Source organism: Micromys minutus, assembly GCF_963924665.1.
Source record: "Micromys minutus genome assembly, chromosome: 22".
Lineage (NCBI taxonomy): Eukaryota > Metazoa > Chordata > Mammalia > Rodentia > Muridae > Micromys > Micromys minutus.
The window spans coordinates 13,437,489-13,454,119 of NC_137957.1; the positions used below are offsets into that span (position 1 = coordinate 13,437,489).

General features: G+C 44.4%; 1 protein-coding gene across 1 annotated transcript in view; it reads right to left on the reverse strand.

Moving 5' to 3' along the window:
• WIF1 (WNT inhibitory factor 1) overlaps positions 1-16,631 on the reverse strand; it is a gene marked incomplete at its 5' end in the record, with an annotated part of 63,428 nt that overhangs the window by 4,757 nt on the left and 42,040 nt on the right. The window contains 4 exons of the mRNA XM_080934972.1: positions 3,672-3,767; positions 8,774-8,869; positions 9,769-9,864; positions 10,956-11,096. Coding sequence (XP_080791098.1) covers positions 3,672-3,767; positions 8,774-8,869; positions 9,769-9,864; positions 10,956-11,096 — 429 coding nt within the window. The remainder of the gene's footprint in view (positions 1-3,671; positions 3,768-8,773; positions 8,870-9,768; positions 9,865-10,955; positions 11,097-16,631) is intronic.

Sequence of the window (16,631 nt, forward strand, 5' to 3'; positions counted from 1 at the left end):
GTTAATGAGCTCTGTGCTCCTTGGTGGGATGGGGATGGTGGGGTGGGGCTTGGGGTGTGTGAACTTGGTGGTCAGAAACAATGAAGAATGACTGGTAGAATCTTCTCCCTGATTCTATTGGAATGTTTGTGTTCTTAGTAAGAGGGAAATAAAGACTTTTCAGTTCATATCAGCTGGGAAGGAGGGAAGGAGAGAGGGAGGGAAGAAAGGAGGGAGGAACCCTCTTGGCTCTTACCTGTCAGGAATGTGATTCTAGGGAACCGACAGGCCATTGACAGTTGAAGGACTATAGAATCAGACCTCACCATCTGATTGTTTTAGTATTCAGAACATCCAAAGTGTCTTAATATTGACTACTTTTGCCAAAGAACACTTTGCAATCACATTATATTGGTTGGAAATGGGTATACTGAAGCCTGAGGAGTCAGCTGTTTGTAGAGATGAAGTCTAAGGACAAGAAGACTTCACTGTTGAAGCAGTGTTGTAGTTTAACCCACGGAGGCGTCCTTGTGAGAACAATGCCAGACCATAAGGCACACACAGTGATCACATCAAATGTCCCCCACCAGAGAGACTGTGGGACAGCTTCATGGTGTGACTCTGTTTCTCAGACAAAAGGATGAAAGAAATACGGGGTGTTCAAGGGCTAACAACAATAAGCGGTTTTTAATTATTTTCTACAACAGTCCAAATACAAAAGTTTCTACAGAGAACCTTTATGACAAGGTCCTCCTAAGTTATTTTCAAACCTATTTATAATATGACATGAATAATTTTTGTGGCCTTCTCGGCTGAAGTTCTGTGGCAGAGTCTTAGGAAACCTATTAGCCTCACATAGCAAGATGTGTGCATAGCTGGCATCCCAGTTAGCTCTCGGGATGCTCTGACTGGCCCGCGACGGCATTGTTATGGATAGAATTCAGGAGAGATGAGAATTAGAGTCACAGACAGCAGAAGACACATCTCCTTAAAAGAGAGCATTGGGTGTGGCGAGAGTGCGGGGGAACTGGAGTTGCTGTGGACTGAGAAATGAGAAGCAACCTCAGATAACACATTCCCTTCTGCCAGCAATTCTTCTAGGCAAACTTGGGTCACTGAGATGGCTCGGCAGGGAATGCACCAGCAACCAAGCCACCGGGAGATGAGTTCAGTCCCCAGGAGCCATGAGGCAGAAGTAAAGAACTGACTAAAGAACTGACTCAAGAGTTGTCCTCTGATCTGAACATATATGCTATGGCATATTCACACACACACACACACACACACACACACACACACACACACACTTAAAAATGCAAACCAGTCTGCATGGAGACTTGTTCACAAATATGCACAATTGTGCTGTTCAAAATTACCCTCGCATGGGAACAACTCAAATGTTCCTCATCTGGTAAATGAATAAACAAGTTAAGTCTATCCACACAACTGGATGTTACTCAGAATGAAAAGGAGTGAAGGGCTGCTATATTCTGCTCCACCTGTGATCCTCGGAAGCAAATGACCTAAATGAAAGACTGGGCACAAAACACTGTATCTGTGACTCTGTTTCTATGAGATGTTCAGAAAAGGCAAAGCTAAAGAGAAAGAACGTAGACTGGTGGTTGACAGGCCCTGGGGCTATGAGGGGACTTAGAGCAACTTAGAACTATTATTTCTAATAATTGTAGGCATTAACATTTGCTTGTTTGTTTTGGGGGTGGGGCGATAAAGTGTTCTGAAATCAGATAGAGGAGACAGCCTACCTTGTGGATATACGAGGCGGTACACTTTAAAATACTGTCTTACCGTATGCATATTACAGATTCACTAAAAAATAAGAACAAATAGTTTGATTCTGCATTTTTTCTGTCTGATCTTAGAGAAACCTTCAACTCTACACCTATTTCCCCTCCCCCCATCCCACCCCGTTCCTTGGTGTTTCTTTTCATTGAAACAGGAAGTTCCCTAAAGGAATTTGAATGAAACTTGTGGTTGGATCTATAATGAGTTTTCAAAACCCTGAAGTTTTGGTCCAGTTAGAATTAAAAAAGAAAAAAAAAAAGTCAGGGAAGAGGGGGCAAGGGAGAGAGGGCTGGAGAAGAAATCAAGGGAAGGAGACAGGAGAAAGGGAAGAGGGAGAAAGAGGAAAGAGGGAGGGAGGGAAGGAGGGAGGGAGAGAGAGAGGGAGGGAGAGAGAGGGAGGGAGAGAGAGAGGGAGGGAGAGAGAGGGAGGGAGGGAGAGGGAGGGAGAGAGAGGGAGGGAGAGAGAGGGAGGGAGGGAGAGGGAGGGAGAGAGAGGGAGGGAGAGAGGGAGAGGGAGGGAGAGAGAGGGAGAGAGAGGGAGGGAGGGAGAGTGCACTCTGCCTGAGGAAGGTTCATAAACACAAACCCTTACATGAAATGAGACCACGAACAGAGACTCATAAACAAACTAAGTATTTAATGTCTGGGGCTGAGCATGGGGAGAGAATTGAAGGGAACTAACTCGGGATGTCTTTATCAGGAAAGATTAATTAATAAGAGCAGAAACCACATCCTGACAATTAATTACATGTTCTATGGAAACTTCAGAGCCATTTCATTTGAACTCTATAAAAATGGTTACTTCATCTACTACCCATTAAAGTACAAAAACCCACAAATAAATTAGAGGTTGAAAGTTAAAATAGGAACTTATCATTACTCAATTTTGAATCTACCTCGGCTTTGGAAACAATGGCTGTACCAAGCGAGCACAGAAGTCCTTTAGCAACTGTATAGCTGGGGAGGACCCACCGGACACACAAGGAAAAGCGGACCCCTCAGCAGGCACACCGGATGGCTCCAGGCTCCGCTGCTGGACGGCTCTGTGCCCCTAGGAGCTTCGGGGCTAATTGTCTTGTGGATCACAGCGATGCTGAGACGGAACTGGCTCATTTCTGAGTTTCAAAGAAATCTGAGTGGTCTGCGGAGCTCTAGGCTGTAGTACAGTCCCATCCTTCAGCTTTTTGAACTGAAACATGACAGCCAGCCCAGCATCGCATAGGTGGAGCGGGTATCGGTTTTAAGCTCACAGCTCAGCTATCTTTCCTAACGGTGCTCAGGTAACACTGCTGCAGATTGCACAGGCAGTCCCAGCACCCCCTTTGGGTCCCACAAAGGCAATCCCACCTCCCATTCTCATTTAGTTACATTGTACTTTTGAACTTGAAAAACTGTGGACTCATGGGTAAACAGACTCTTCTGTGTGTCTGACTCCTTTTATGTAATATAACTCTGGGATGTCACTTAGAGTGCGGTGTTACTATTGTTTTAATTGCTATGTACTGTTTTCCCCACTGGTGTGTGTGTGTGTGTGTGTGTGTGTGTGTGTGTGTGTGTGTGTGTGTGTGCTTTTCTCTTAGATGAGCCAATAGGCTCAGACTAATTGGCAGGAGAAAGCTCTCTGTACTGGTGCAAAGGTAGACGAATCTCTGAGAGCATTTGTCTTGAGCCTCTTGGGGAAGCTCTGTTGTTCTCAGCCTAGCCTTCAGACAAGGTGGGTGGCAGTTGAATCTAGTAAAAAGAAACCACTGGCTTAAGACTTCACAGGAGGTCCTGTGTCTACCAAGGATTCCTCAGTGGCAAAAGGAAGCCTTGTTTCAGGTTCCCCACTCCCAAGCCCCGCCCCAGGCCCCGCCCCCAAGCCCAAAAGAGTGCAGGTCTGTACTTACTGAGTTCACACTGCTCTCCCTCCAGTCCAGGAGGGCAAATGCATTTTCCTGGGTAAAAGCAAGTCCCTCCATTAAAGCAGGTGGTTGAGCAGTTTGCTGTTGGAATAAATGACAGGGTGCTTTTGTCAGACAGCAAGTTAAGCCTAGCAAAAGTTTCACTTTAAGTGGGTGATACTTCTCCCGCACGTGTCTAATACCTTCTTGTCTGCATAATAAATAAACCTGCTTTACAGTTTTAAAATAATCGATTTAAGTTATAATTGCAGTCAAATTACAAAGACTCTACTTGGGAATCTAAGAGAGAACAGGGTTATTACACTTTACTCCTTCCTACGAAAAAGGTGTAATAAATACAATCTATGCTCTAAAAAAAAAAAATCTATAATTCCAAGAAAAAAATCTTTGAAAGCATCAAGTTGGAAGATAAATGGAGGAGATTTCTCTGGGTTAGATAAAGGGAGAGAAGAGACAAAAGTGTCAGGTCCAACCAGGAGGAAGTGGCTCTCCGAAAGATGGGTGGAGGTTCGTTTTAATGAATAGGATTTTAAGAGAGGCTGTCATGGTACTTGGAGAAAGACTCGAGTAATTGCACCCAGAGAGACAGGCTGTGGAGCCTGTGAGGTCCTGAGGATGAGGACAAGCCGTGACGGGTTGGGAGATGAAGGTACAAGGCAGTGAAAAGCCAATGACACCCCTGAGGGGGGAAGACACTGTCAAGCCTCTCCCGCCTGGCGTCAGTGTCTTGAATTTCACCGATCTTTGGCACTTAAAGAAGAGGAGGAAAGAGGAAATGGTGAAAAGTAGGTCACTTCCATCAGTCAGTGAAGAAGGTGAAGATGGGAGCTTGGGCTGCGGGTAGACGCGTGTGCCAGTAGTCCCACAGTCCAGGAGGTAGAGGCATGGGGACATCACTCTCAGTCCTGGATACATGGTGAGGTGGAAGCCTGGGGTACGTGTGGGACTCTGCCTCAAAGGGGGGAAAAAAGCCAAAACCTAAAAGTTAGAGCTTAGCTCTTTTAGTCGGTTTTAAGTCCTGGTTTTGTCCTTGTCAGATGGATCAAGGCTTCCGGTGGGAAAGTCAGAAAGTTTAAAACGAGCCTGCTTTGTGGAAGAGAAGTTCAATTAAAAACGCCGTCTCAGAACATCAGGCTTCTTAACCGGCAAACTGCATTCCAATCGCAAACGCCTCCCCGATGACGGCGATGGTGCATTTGGCATCTTGTAGAAACGAGCAGAGGCAGATAGATCGCTCTGGTATGGGATTGAGAGTTTAGGAACTGCGGCACACTGGGCCGGCTCTGCGCCACCGGGACATCGTGCTCTTCGGGCTGTGCACTTATTCTTATGAGTCCTGTCTCCCTACTCGTCCATGTGACTCCCCAGGATAGGAGTAAGAGGAAAGTAGGGTCAATATTCTCTTGGTCCACACCCCACTGTCCCTGATGGCCGCTGATGTGGAAACAAAAGTGAGCCTGACTGCACACTTGAGACAGAACCTGCTTAATCTGGCTGTATAATGTGACTGCCCACCCCTTCTTCTTTATTAACATGTGATTAATCTGGCTGTATAATGTGACTGCCCACCCCACCTTCTTTATTAACATGTGATTAATCTGGCTGTATAATGTGACTGCCCACCCACCTTCTTTATTAACATGTGATTAATCTGGCTGTATAATGTGACTGCCCACCCACCTTCTTTATTAACATGTGATTAATCTGGCTGTATAATGTGACTGCCCACCCCTTCTTCTTTATTAACATGTGATTAATCTAGCTGTATAATGTGACTGCCCACCCCTTCTTCTTTATTAACATGTGATTAATCTGGCTGTATAATGTGATTAACTCATGATTCTTCTGCCTTAGCCACCAGAATGAGGAGTTAAAGGCACTCATACCGCATCTGTCCTGGAGGTTCTGTGTCGGTTGACTCACGCTAGAGTCATCTAAAAGGAGGAGCCTCAGTTGAGAAACTGTCTCTGTAAGATCTAGCTGTAAGGTGTTTTCACAATTAGTGGTTGATGAGGGAGAACCCAGCCCCTTGTGGGTGGTGCCATCCCTGGGCTGGTAGACCTGAGTTCTATAAGAAAGCAGGCTGAGCAAGTCAGGGGGAGCAAGCCGGTAAGTAACATCCCTCCATAACTTCTTCCTCAGCTTTCTTCCCTGTCCTGACTTTCTTCAGTGATGAACAGTGATGTGGAAGTATAAGGGGAAAAAAGTTCTTTCCTCCTGAATTTGCTTTTGGTCACGGTGTTTCATCCCAGCAATGGTGATCCCAACCAGGACACCACTCAAATAAATTCTTATTCTTAATGCTTTTAAACCTACTTCTGTCATCCTGGCCAAGGTTTTCAACATTTCTGTCCTATGGTTTCGTGAGCTTTGAACTTGGTCACCAGAGCACAGCATGAAGACATGTTGGGATCACTCAGAAGTGGGATCTAATGGAATGTGGTTAGGTCACGGGGACCATCAACCGCAGTAGTGACAGGTTATAGGGCCGTCCAGTCCTCAAAGCTCTCTGGATTTGCCTTGTAATCATGATCTCTCCTTGCAAATACATCCACCGTGAAGCCAGCTACCATACTGTGGTATAGCCTGAGACCCTCAGCAGAGCCATTGACACTCCAGAACTGTGAGCTTAATTGACCTCATTGGTCTATAAAATCTCCAGCCTCGGGTGATTTATTATCCCAACAGAATGTGGACTAATGCACACTTTGTTTACCAAGAGACAGAGACACTGACTTTCACTGTGGCTGAGGGCACATTGGCTAGGGCTTAACCAGTTATTTCTTCAAGTTAGTGGCAGATGCCCCCAAGGCCAGTGGACATGGTTCTTAAATGTTTGTTCCAAAATACAGGGCTGAAGTCTACCTCTGTGCCAGTTAAACCGTGTTTCATCGGTTCCTTCTTACTGTGGGTAATAGAAGAATCCTCTAAGCCAGTAAAGTTAATATATTTTATGCTCCCGGGTCTCTAGTGAGACCAAGTAGAGTTTCAACAGATTTTCCAAATGAGTTTTAAAAGAAACTAATAGGGTGAAATATGTAGTAAAAACTTTCATCTGAAAGACAAAATATTATGAAATTTGAAATGTACTGGAGTACAAATGTGTATTTTTCTTTCATAATTATGAAGTATTTGTGACACTGTAGCATTATATATATATGTGTGTATGTACATAACATATACATATATGTGTATATGTATGTGTGTATTATAGTATGTGTATATATGTATGTGTATATATAACATATACATATGTGTATATGTATGTATGTATATGTATGTGTGTATGTATAGTATGTGTGTATATATGTATGTATATAATATATACACATACATGTGTGTATATATGTGTATGCATGTATAGCATGTGTATGTATATATGTATGTATATACTATATATACATATATGTGTATATGTATGTATGTGTATGTATATGTATATGTGTGTGTGTGTATGCAGTCCCAGACACTTTGGAGACAGGACTGCTTGAGTCTAGTTCTCTGTGGTGTCGAGCTATGTCAGCTGTCTGTGCTAAGTTCAGCATCAATATCCCTCCTGAAAGCAGGGAACCACCAGGTTGCATAAGGGGGAATGAAGTAGCCCAGGGTGAATAAAAGATCTCAGTAGGCCTTTCATTCTATAAGCCCTAGCAACAATGGCTACAGCTGAATAGACAGGCGTTGGTAATCAGTCCATCGGTCATGGGTGTGTGTGGTTCACTGCTCAAGAGATGCCTGATTTTGAAAAAGCAGAGGAACCAAATGCTGATTTGGAACAAATGAAGACGCACTCTGGCACATTTTACTGACTTACTGTTAAAAGTTACTGTTGTCTTAGTCTTCAGGGATACGTATTTTAAATATTTTTAATCTAATACTGTGGTTTGAACAATAAAAAAAAGGTTCAACTGTCTTCCATTGTTATCTCAGTTGGAGGATGGAAGACAGGAGGCAAATAGCCTAATCCCAAGGTGAAGGAAGGAAAAACTCATGCGCCAAGTCATCTGATCGAGTCTCTGGTTGCTTGGGAGGAGGAGGTGGAGCCTGATCAGATAGAGTGACAGGTACAGCAGAGGGAATGGACTTGGAAGTGGAGGGTCCAGTGTCCCACATCACAGAGCTTGTCAAGAAGCAGATAGGCGTATGAAAACACTGAGACAGCAAACGACCTCAAACCACTCCCTCTGAAACACACCAAGAACCCTTTGAATTACCTGCCCCCCTTTCTAAAATGCAGCGCACACATGCACAAAGGCTAAAACAAACAAATGGACTGCAGTACTGAGTGAGCACAAGAGATGCTTCTTATGGGTACGAGGATACCTTCATTAAATCCATATTCTCCACAGAATACCGAGACATGTCCTCCTGCTGAGAATTTGTGGGATGGCTAAATGGACAGGTAGCTTTTCAGGGCCAAGTTGGAATCCACTCCCTGTGAGTGAAGTCTGACTTACCGCTGCCGTGTTTAGAAGGAGGCACCCAACCTCTTGTAAATAGAGGATTGAATGAGGCTCTATACAAGGTCATAGATGTTGAGACTTTAAGTCACTTCTACTTTAACATAAAGTGTCTAGAAAAGGAATCACAACGGCCTGTCAGCAACCTTCACAGGAAATATTAACTGTGCTGGGATTTTTGCTTCACAGATGATGAGAGGCTTCTCTTTGTCCCCATATTTCTTTCCCTGTCTTCCTACCCTGTCTGAGGACCACAGATGAATGGCCTGTGTCCCTGCACTGGAGGATTCTGGGACTAATTCTACTGGACCAAGCAACACCCAAATTGTGGTTCGACTTATTACAGCAGTCGCCTTTACCCCACAGGTCATAACTGTGTTTGCAACGTGATGACATCATTAATGCTTATTTGGGGGCCGGAGATATTGTTCAGTGGTTAAGAAGACTAGTTGCTCTTCTAGAGGATGGGGTTCGATTCCAACCACCAACATGGAGGCTCACAACCATCACTAAGTCCTGGTCCTGGGGATCTTATGGCCTCTTATGGCATCTCCCTGCTGTGTGCAAATACACACACCAACACACATAAATCTTAAAAAAAAATAACAACAACAAATATCCTATTACCTTTGTCACAGTTGACACCGTAGAATCCAGGGGGGCAGATGCAGAAGCCAGGAGTGACACACAGTCCGCCGTTCATACATCGAGGGCTGCAGAGGGCTTGTGGAGAGAAAGGGCTCTGATTAGACAAGACACGATTCTGGCACAGGATCGTTTTGAAGTTCCACAACTTAAGACTTTGCAGAGAACTCTAAAATGTTTATTCTCTCTGTTTACATTTTTTTTCTATTTTAAAAATTGTTTTGTGACATTAACCCGGCTGTTTTTCAACTACTTAGTTAGTTTCTTAGACAAGGATTTGGAATTTGTTCTACTTTGAATGCTTACTAAACCTTTCCCAGAACCAACGTGACGATGATGTGATATCTTAACTGTACATATTTTATGCCCTATTCCTTGATCTTCAAACTCCAAGATACATGCAAATAAGAAAATATTCATATTTCTTAAGGGTAAATATATTTTCCCCCTACTCTGGTCAAATAAGTTCTTGGCATTTAGAGGTCTCATGATGAATGCTTTCTCTGTTATCTCTCTTCATATAAGGCTCTCAGAAACAGTAACCTCTGAAGTAAATGTACTACCCAAATTCTTTCCAGCCTTTCTTTCAGCTTACGTTGAGGTATAACATACTTAGGTATGGATTTAACTGGGAATCAGGCTGTTTCTAATTGGAAAGATTTCAGATCAGTTCTGATATTAGCTCCTCAAAACTGTCATGGACCATCACAGAGTACATTGGAAATAAACATAGGTCGGCCACCAAGGGCAGAGGCCGGAGCTCAAAGCTCTCTGGCCAAAGTTCTGGCCACATATTTCATTAGCAGACACGGACAATTTTTCTAACAAGTCTCTGTGGCTATTTGACGTTTCACCGATCCTTAAAATATTATCAAATAATAACAATGATTTCAAGAGATGTGTTTTATAGAACAGAGGGTCACGTGGGGTCTGTGGCGTCCACGTTCATTGGGAGGCAAGCGGAATCGTTTGCTTACCTTTCTCACAGTGAGGCCCGTAGAACCCATCTGGACACTCGCAAACCCGCCTCTCGTTACAAAAGCCTCCATTCCGACACCCTCCGGGGCACTCGGCTGCACCAGAGAGAAACAAGGGGTAAAGCGTGCCCGGATGTCAGGCCAGGCTGAGACCTCGGTGGTCATGTATAACTCAGCACACCAGATGGAACTGACGGAACCCACAATCCTGACCTTCCCTCCACAGCCCCCTGTCTTCACTCAGTCTTCTTCCTGCAATCTTCCAACAGGAGGGCTGGCACACGAGGAGAGCAAAGCAATTTTTACTCTGCCTTCCTTCTGTCTACCTGCCAAAGTATTGACGGTTCTGTGTGCCAACTCGGCACAGGTTAGAGTCATCAGAGAGCAAAGGCCTCCGTGTGAGACCCAGCTGTAAGGCATTTTCACAATTAGTGATCAGTGGGGAGGGCCCAGTTCATTGTGGGTGGGGTGATCCCTGGGCTGGAGGTTCTAAGTTCTACAAGAAAGCAGGCTAAGTAAGCCATGTGAGCAAGCCAGTAAGTAACATCCCTCCATGACCTGCCTCCTGCCTCCTGGTTTCTGCCCTGTGTGAGTTCCTGTCCTGACTTCTTTCAATGGTGAACAGTACTGTGGAAGTGTTAGCTGAGTAAGCTCTTTCCTCTCCTGCTTGCTTTTTGGCCATGATATTTCATCTCAGCAATGGAAACCCTAAGATATATATTAACTCTTTAAATTCCACCAGAGGAATGAGGGGTGTTGCCTTCAATGTTCACTGCTGGAGAACAAATGCCTTTTTTTGGGGGTGGGGGGAGTACATGTTTAGACCATTGACTGGCTCCATAGTTTAAACTTAATGCTGGAAGGGGAATGGAGATGTGCCCTTTGGTTAGTGGACACCCAGGAGAAAGCACTGAGGTGTGGAGGCCGTGCCTGGCAGGACCGGTGTGTGATCGAGGCTTTGCATCTTCTCCCTCCGTGTTCCCATGAGATGATACTGGACTGAACCTCCAAACCTGGAAGGCAGCCTCGAATAAATATTATCCCTGTAAGAGTTGCCTTGGTCATGGTCTCTGTTCACAGCAGTAAAACCCTGACTAACACACTACAACCCCTTCCCTCCAATGTGTATATACAAGCCCCGATCTCTCTCCTCCGAAGCCTTCTCTTGAGTGTCGCTCAGTGCTCACCTTGTTGACATGTTTTAAAGAAGATAGCGTTTTGAGGGGTCCGAAGGATGGTGTTGCCTTCAGAATTCATGACAATCACATTCACTTCAAATGCTGCCACCCCATCCTGTTTGCCGAGACACGGGAAACCAACTTGAACGACTAAAAGGGAAAGAGAGGCTGCCAAGTCAGTTTAGGCAATTGATTCTGGTTCATAGGGAGAGAGAGAGAGAGAGAGAGAGAGAGAGAGAGAGAGAGAGAGAGAGAGAGAGAGAGAGAGAGAGCAGGAGGAAGCAAATGGTTCACATGTCTGTGGTTTTTGTTTATCTCCACTGGAGCTGAGACGCTGTGTGGGATGCGCAGCTTTCATACCTCAAAAAGATTTTGTTTATTTGTTTGTGCGCTTTTATTTTTTAGGCTGGACATTTTTAAAAATCCTAGCCCTTGAGAGATAGAGGCAGGCAGATCTCTGTGTGTTCAAGCCCAGCCTGGACTCCACATAGAAATTCTGTCTCAAAAATTTTCAGATTTTTTTTTCTGGGCTGGAAATTAAAGACGCAAAAGGAAGCATAACTTTATTAATTGGACTGAGATGTTTATGGGTATGATTACCATCTCTGAAGAGCCAGAAATAGGCATACTATAGAACGTAATACAATTTCCATGAAATGAGCCCCTGGAACAATCACTGACTTGCTTATTGCTTATTCTTCTGGTTTGGAAGTATCAAAACAAATTCTCTGAAAATATTCTACAATTCAGCCTGGACTCCAGGAGTGACTGGGTCAACCAGGTTACTGTTTTCTCAAGATACACGTTACTATAATGGAGTGTTTGGTGTGCTAAGCTAATGCAGTGTATAGGCCGCATCTCTTGAGCTAGCTTCTCGACTTGGAGCCACTTGCACGTCTGCTGGGTACTTATCATGTCCAGATAATGACAACAAAGCCGGAAGGCATGACGCAGCAACCTACAATGTTTCTGCACAACGAGGATACGGAGGCCACTGATTTCCCAAGTCACAAGTCACACGGTGAAATGGGCCAATCAGAAGCTGACTACTGGATGAGAGACTGATTTTAGAACTTTCTGGAACATAGTGGGCTATCCCACCCCACTGAGGAAGACTGATGTAGCCGACAATGAAACTCCATTTCTGCCTTAAGTAAATAAATGATAAAGAAGAAAGCAAATGGAGATACCGTGTGTGTAGAGCTTTTGTACGCTACCAAGCATGGACTCATCTTATTAAACCAAGGCAAACCTTTCTTCTTTGGACTATGACTATATCTCCCTCCTAGGCTTAGAAGAAGAAAAGAGCTGGGAATTGCTCCACCAGCACGCAACCTGGTCAGACAATCTTCCTTATGCGCTTACAAAACCAAAGTTTCTTCGCAGGCGCTGGCACTTGCCAAGAGACAGCAGGAACAGAACCATGTCCTTCAGCGATGATAAGCCTGCGCTTACGGGTCTGCTTTTACCAGAGGCTGGACGAAACAAGGCCAGACCTTGTGCGGTCCAGTGCAGGCTCCACTATGTGACATACACCGTGCCGAATGAGACCGATTTAGGAAAACTGAAACAGAACAGCACACATTCGAGCACGTAACGCATCGAGACACAGCTGACTGCACGTAAACTGACTGACGGAGAAGTAAATGAGAACTTATGCTAACTAGATAGCCCTTCCACAAGCACGCGGGCATCTTAGCACAGAGCGTCCAGTCATTTGACCCACTTCCCTTATGGGACGGAAGGAGATGAGGGGCCGCGGGAACTCAGTCTCCGAGGGGGATGGCTCAGCCGGTAAAGTGTTCGCCTCGTGCATGAAGCCTCGTGCCTGATCCTTAAGGAAGCTGTTTTCTGGACACAGCAGGGCATATGTGATCGCACAAAGATCTACGCAAGCTCAAGCCAGACAAAAATCCCAGCGCGGGGCGGGGCACACAAGTTAGCCTCGATGGACTCGCATTAAGGAAAAAAACAGAGTCAAAGAGAACAGGAAGTTGGATGGGTGGATGGGAGGGGGTGCACTGGGGAGGAGGTGCGGGACTGGGTGCAAATATAAAAACAAGTCCCACACAAGTCTCAAAGACCTAACAAAAATATTGTTTTCTAAATGTTGGGCATGGTGGTACGGCTTGTAATCCCGGCATGGGGGAAACTAGAACAGGAGGATCCCTTGAAGCTTATTGGCTGGCTAACAGAAGCTAAATTTGGTGAACTCCAGGGCATTGCCTCTCTCAAATTAGGTGGACAGTGTTTCTGTGGATGACACCCAAGGTTGTTCTCTGGATTGCACATGCATGCACATACGTGTGTTCTAGTATAACCCCGGGAACATGCATGTACACACACACATATGACTTTTCAACCTAAGTACTCAACGCTTCAGGCTGCTGTGGCTCCCAGTCAGCAAACAGCAGCCATTTATTCTGGCCCTGAGAAATCAAGGTGTCCCTCCGACATTAGCACATACTTTAAAAAGTCCACACACTGGATTCCTAAGAACGCACTGCTGTTCACGTATCGGCAGAGTGTTCGAAGAGGCAAGGCCTTGGCTTTATGGGGAAAAAATATGCATGTAACTCGGTAATTTTACTGAACCACTCCACGGTTTGTGTTTCCTGTTTTCCTTCCCTTCAAATGCCAGAAGGCAGGCACTTCATAACTATTAAAGATCAAGAGATGTCCAGGCACAAAGGCTCCTGTGGGATAAAAGAACAGCTTAACAGATCGGGGTATAAAACAGCCCGGTGCAATAACGAAAGCTACCTAGATGCTTAAGAGCAAAGCACACTGATTTGGTTACTTTTTAATAATTCAGCGTCCCTTCACTGCTCCTACTGTGGTGACCAAGCTAATGAGACTAACGACTCACTGCCCCGCCATAATCTGAAATCCCCATAAACTCCCTGCACCTGCGGCTTTGCAAACAAACCCTACATCTGCTTCTAAATGAAAAGGGGGGAAGGGGAAAAATACGTGCACACACCAAGGTGAAAGGTAAGAGCAGGCCAAGGGAAGGGTGTCCATATGGGGTATCACTTGGTCCTGAAGAAAAGCCTGCTCCTTTGCCAATCTCTCTTGATCCCAAGTGGCATCTGCTTTTCTCTCTAAATTTTATTTATTTATTTTTATTATTTGTGTGTGTGTGTGTGTGTGTGTGTGTGTGTGTGTGCATGCATGTGTGTGCAGTGCATGTAGAGGCCAGGGGTTGATATCAGATATTTTCCTGGTTGCCCTCCCTCATATTTTTTGAGACAAGGCCTCTCACTGAACACGCAGCTTGCCGATTGGCTAGCTTGGCTGGCCAGTTCCGGAGTGTGGGGTGATGTTGCCAAGCTCAGCTTTCCACAGAGGTCTGTGTGGCAAGTACTTTCCCGTTGGGGACATCTCTCCAGCCTCTAAGTGTTATTCTTCTAGATTTCATAGTATTAGGAAGTGATGTTGAACTTAAACATTTCCCATTAAGGCATCTTTTCAACCCGTACTCAATATTTGATGTGTCACTAGCTCTGAAAAGTAGAATTTGAGTGAGAATCCTTTCATTAAATGGTTAAAGTTAGGAAGATGTCAGATGCAAGCACAGAGTTAGAAATGTAGCAATTTGAGTTTTATTGGAGGCTCAGCCAAAGCAGCCATGTAATGAACCTAGCTGATGAATTTTAATGAGTTCTCATGAGCCTCCACATGAATTTTACTAATCAGACAAAGGAAAGCAAAAAAATTAAAATATAAATTGGATACTGAGAAACATACTAAGTGTTCATTCTTAGCTTCTTCTTTGAAAAAAAAAAAAAGAAGGGAAACTGATCAAGAAAAAATGTATACAGAATTATCTTTGGCTAAAAAGAAGCATTACATCCTATGGCAGGAACGCATGTAGTGGCTGGATTCCAAGAACTTTCAGAGTTTGGTGCTTGCTGTTCCGTGGGTAGTAAAGCCCCAAGGATGCCATCTTAATGGACTCAAAACATCTGTGTATTTGGAGTAGGATGTCGGGTTGGTGAGATGGCTCAGAGGTTAAGAGCACTGACTGCTCTTCCAGAGGTCCCGAGTTCAATTCCCAGCAACCACATAGTGGCTCATGAGCATCTGTAATGGGATCTGATGCCCTCTTCTGATGTCTGAAGACAGCAATTGTGCTCACAGTACGATTTCGATGTCCTTGAGATGACCAGTCTCCGGCACTGGCAACTAAATCTCCAGAATAGAAACCCTAGCTCTTCCTCTGATAGGCAGAGAATGCCCTGGGTCTCACCCCTATCTGGGAGGCTGCTGCTCACAACAGCCCTGGGAAGACAGCTGCAAGGAGCTAAGATCCTTCTTGCCCGGGATCTAGAAAGACTACGTTCAAGTCCCACAGTAGCATGCCACACCGAAGATCCTCCAGAAAGGGTGGACGGTAGCAACCCAGTCTCTGTGAAGGGGCCGCATTTCCCTATCACTCTACAGATTCAATTTAGTTCCCGAAGGGATTCTCGCTTGACACCTGAGGAATTACTTAACATTCCCAGAAGAACCACGTTAGAAGTAGAGGTCACCATTACTCATTTCCAAAGCCACTATAAAGCCCCAGCCATCACAGGCATGGCTGATGCTGTGCAGAGAAATGTATGGCACAGTAGGGGACCTCTCCCATCAGGAAAGGCAGTGACTGGGAAGAACAACACAAGCCCCCAGCTTCTCTCTCATTGACTGCCAGAACAAATTGTCATGGGATACTAGAAGTACGTTTAAATAATCTCTTGGCAGCTTTCTGAAATGGGACTTAACTTTGAAACATGAAAGGAAAGGGGAAAATTGCAAAGGGAAAAAAGTTTGCCAATGTGAATTCTCCCACTAAGAAATAAATAACAAACAAAGAAACAAACAAAAAATACTTTTAAAAAGCGATAAAAGATAAGAAAACCCAGTTTATATGTCACAAATAAAAACTAATAAAACTGCTATTATCTTAATATAAAAAAAATTAGTACGCTGCACTGAGATTTCACATAGTCTAGTAAAGTCAGGGAAGACATTCTATCTCAGTAGGAAAATTTAAAAGCCAGTTTTTACTTTTTAAATTGACAAAGTAGTTTTGTGAGTAATAACCTGTCCTGATGAGATTACGGTGCCACACTGCCACATCATAGGCACAACCTTTAGGAACATACTATTGGCATTTGAGCAGTTTAATACATTTTTTTTAAATTAATAGTTCACATCATGGCATTGATCACAAAAAAAAAAAAAAAAAAAAAAAAAAAAAAAAAAAAAAACATGACTTCCAACTATCTATTATATTACAATAAAGAAGTGAGCGCCAAGAATTTAGGATACATATTAATCCAACGCCAACAAAAACAAAGCTGAGGGTTGAACCTTGCAGCAGGTAAGACAAATGGGGCCCCTTCCCTTACAGCAGTGAGCATCTAGTAGTTAAAGGGTATCTGGCTTGGTGTTTATAGCATGAAAACTCTAAAAACAAAATCTCATTACCCCCCAAAAAATTTAAAAATGAGGGGACAGAGGAACCAATGATAGCAAATCCCCAACTCTGCACATTACAGTACTTTCGTCCTCACAAGGGTGACAACTGCCAGAGGCCCGTAAGAGGTGCTGGTCATGACCTGTCAAATCTGATGACATAGATCCTTGAAACGGGACTGGACAAAACATAGGTGGGCTTTCTGTTTCCTGAAGACCAGA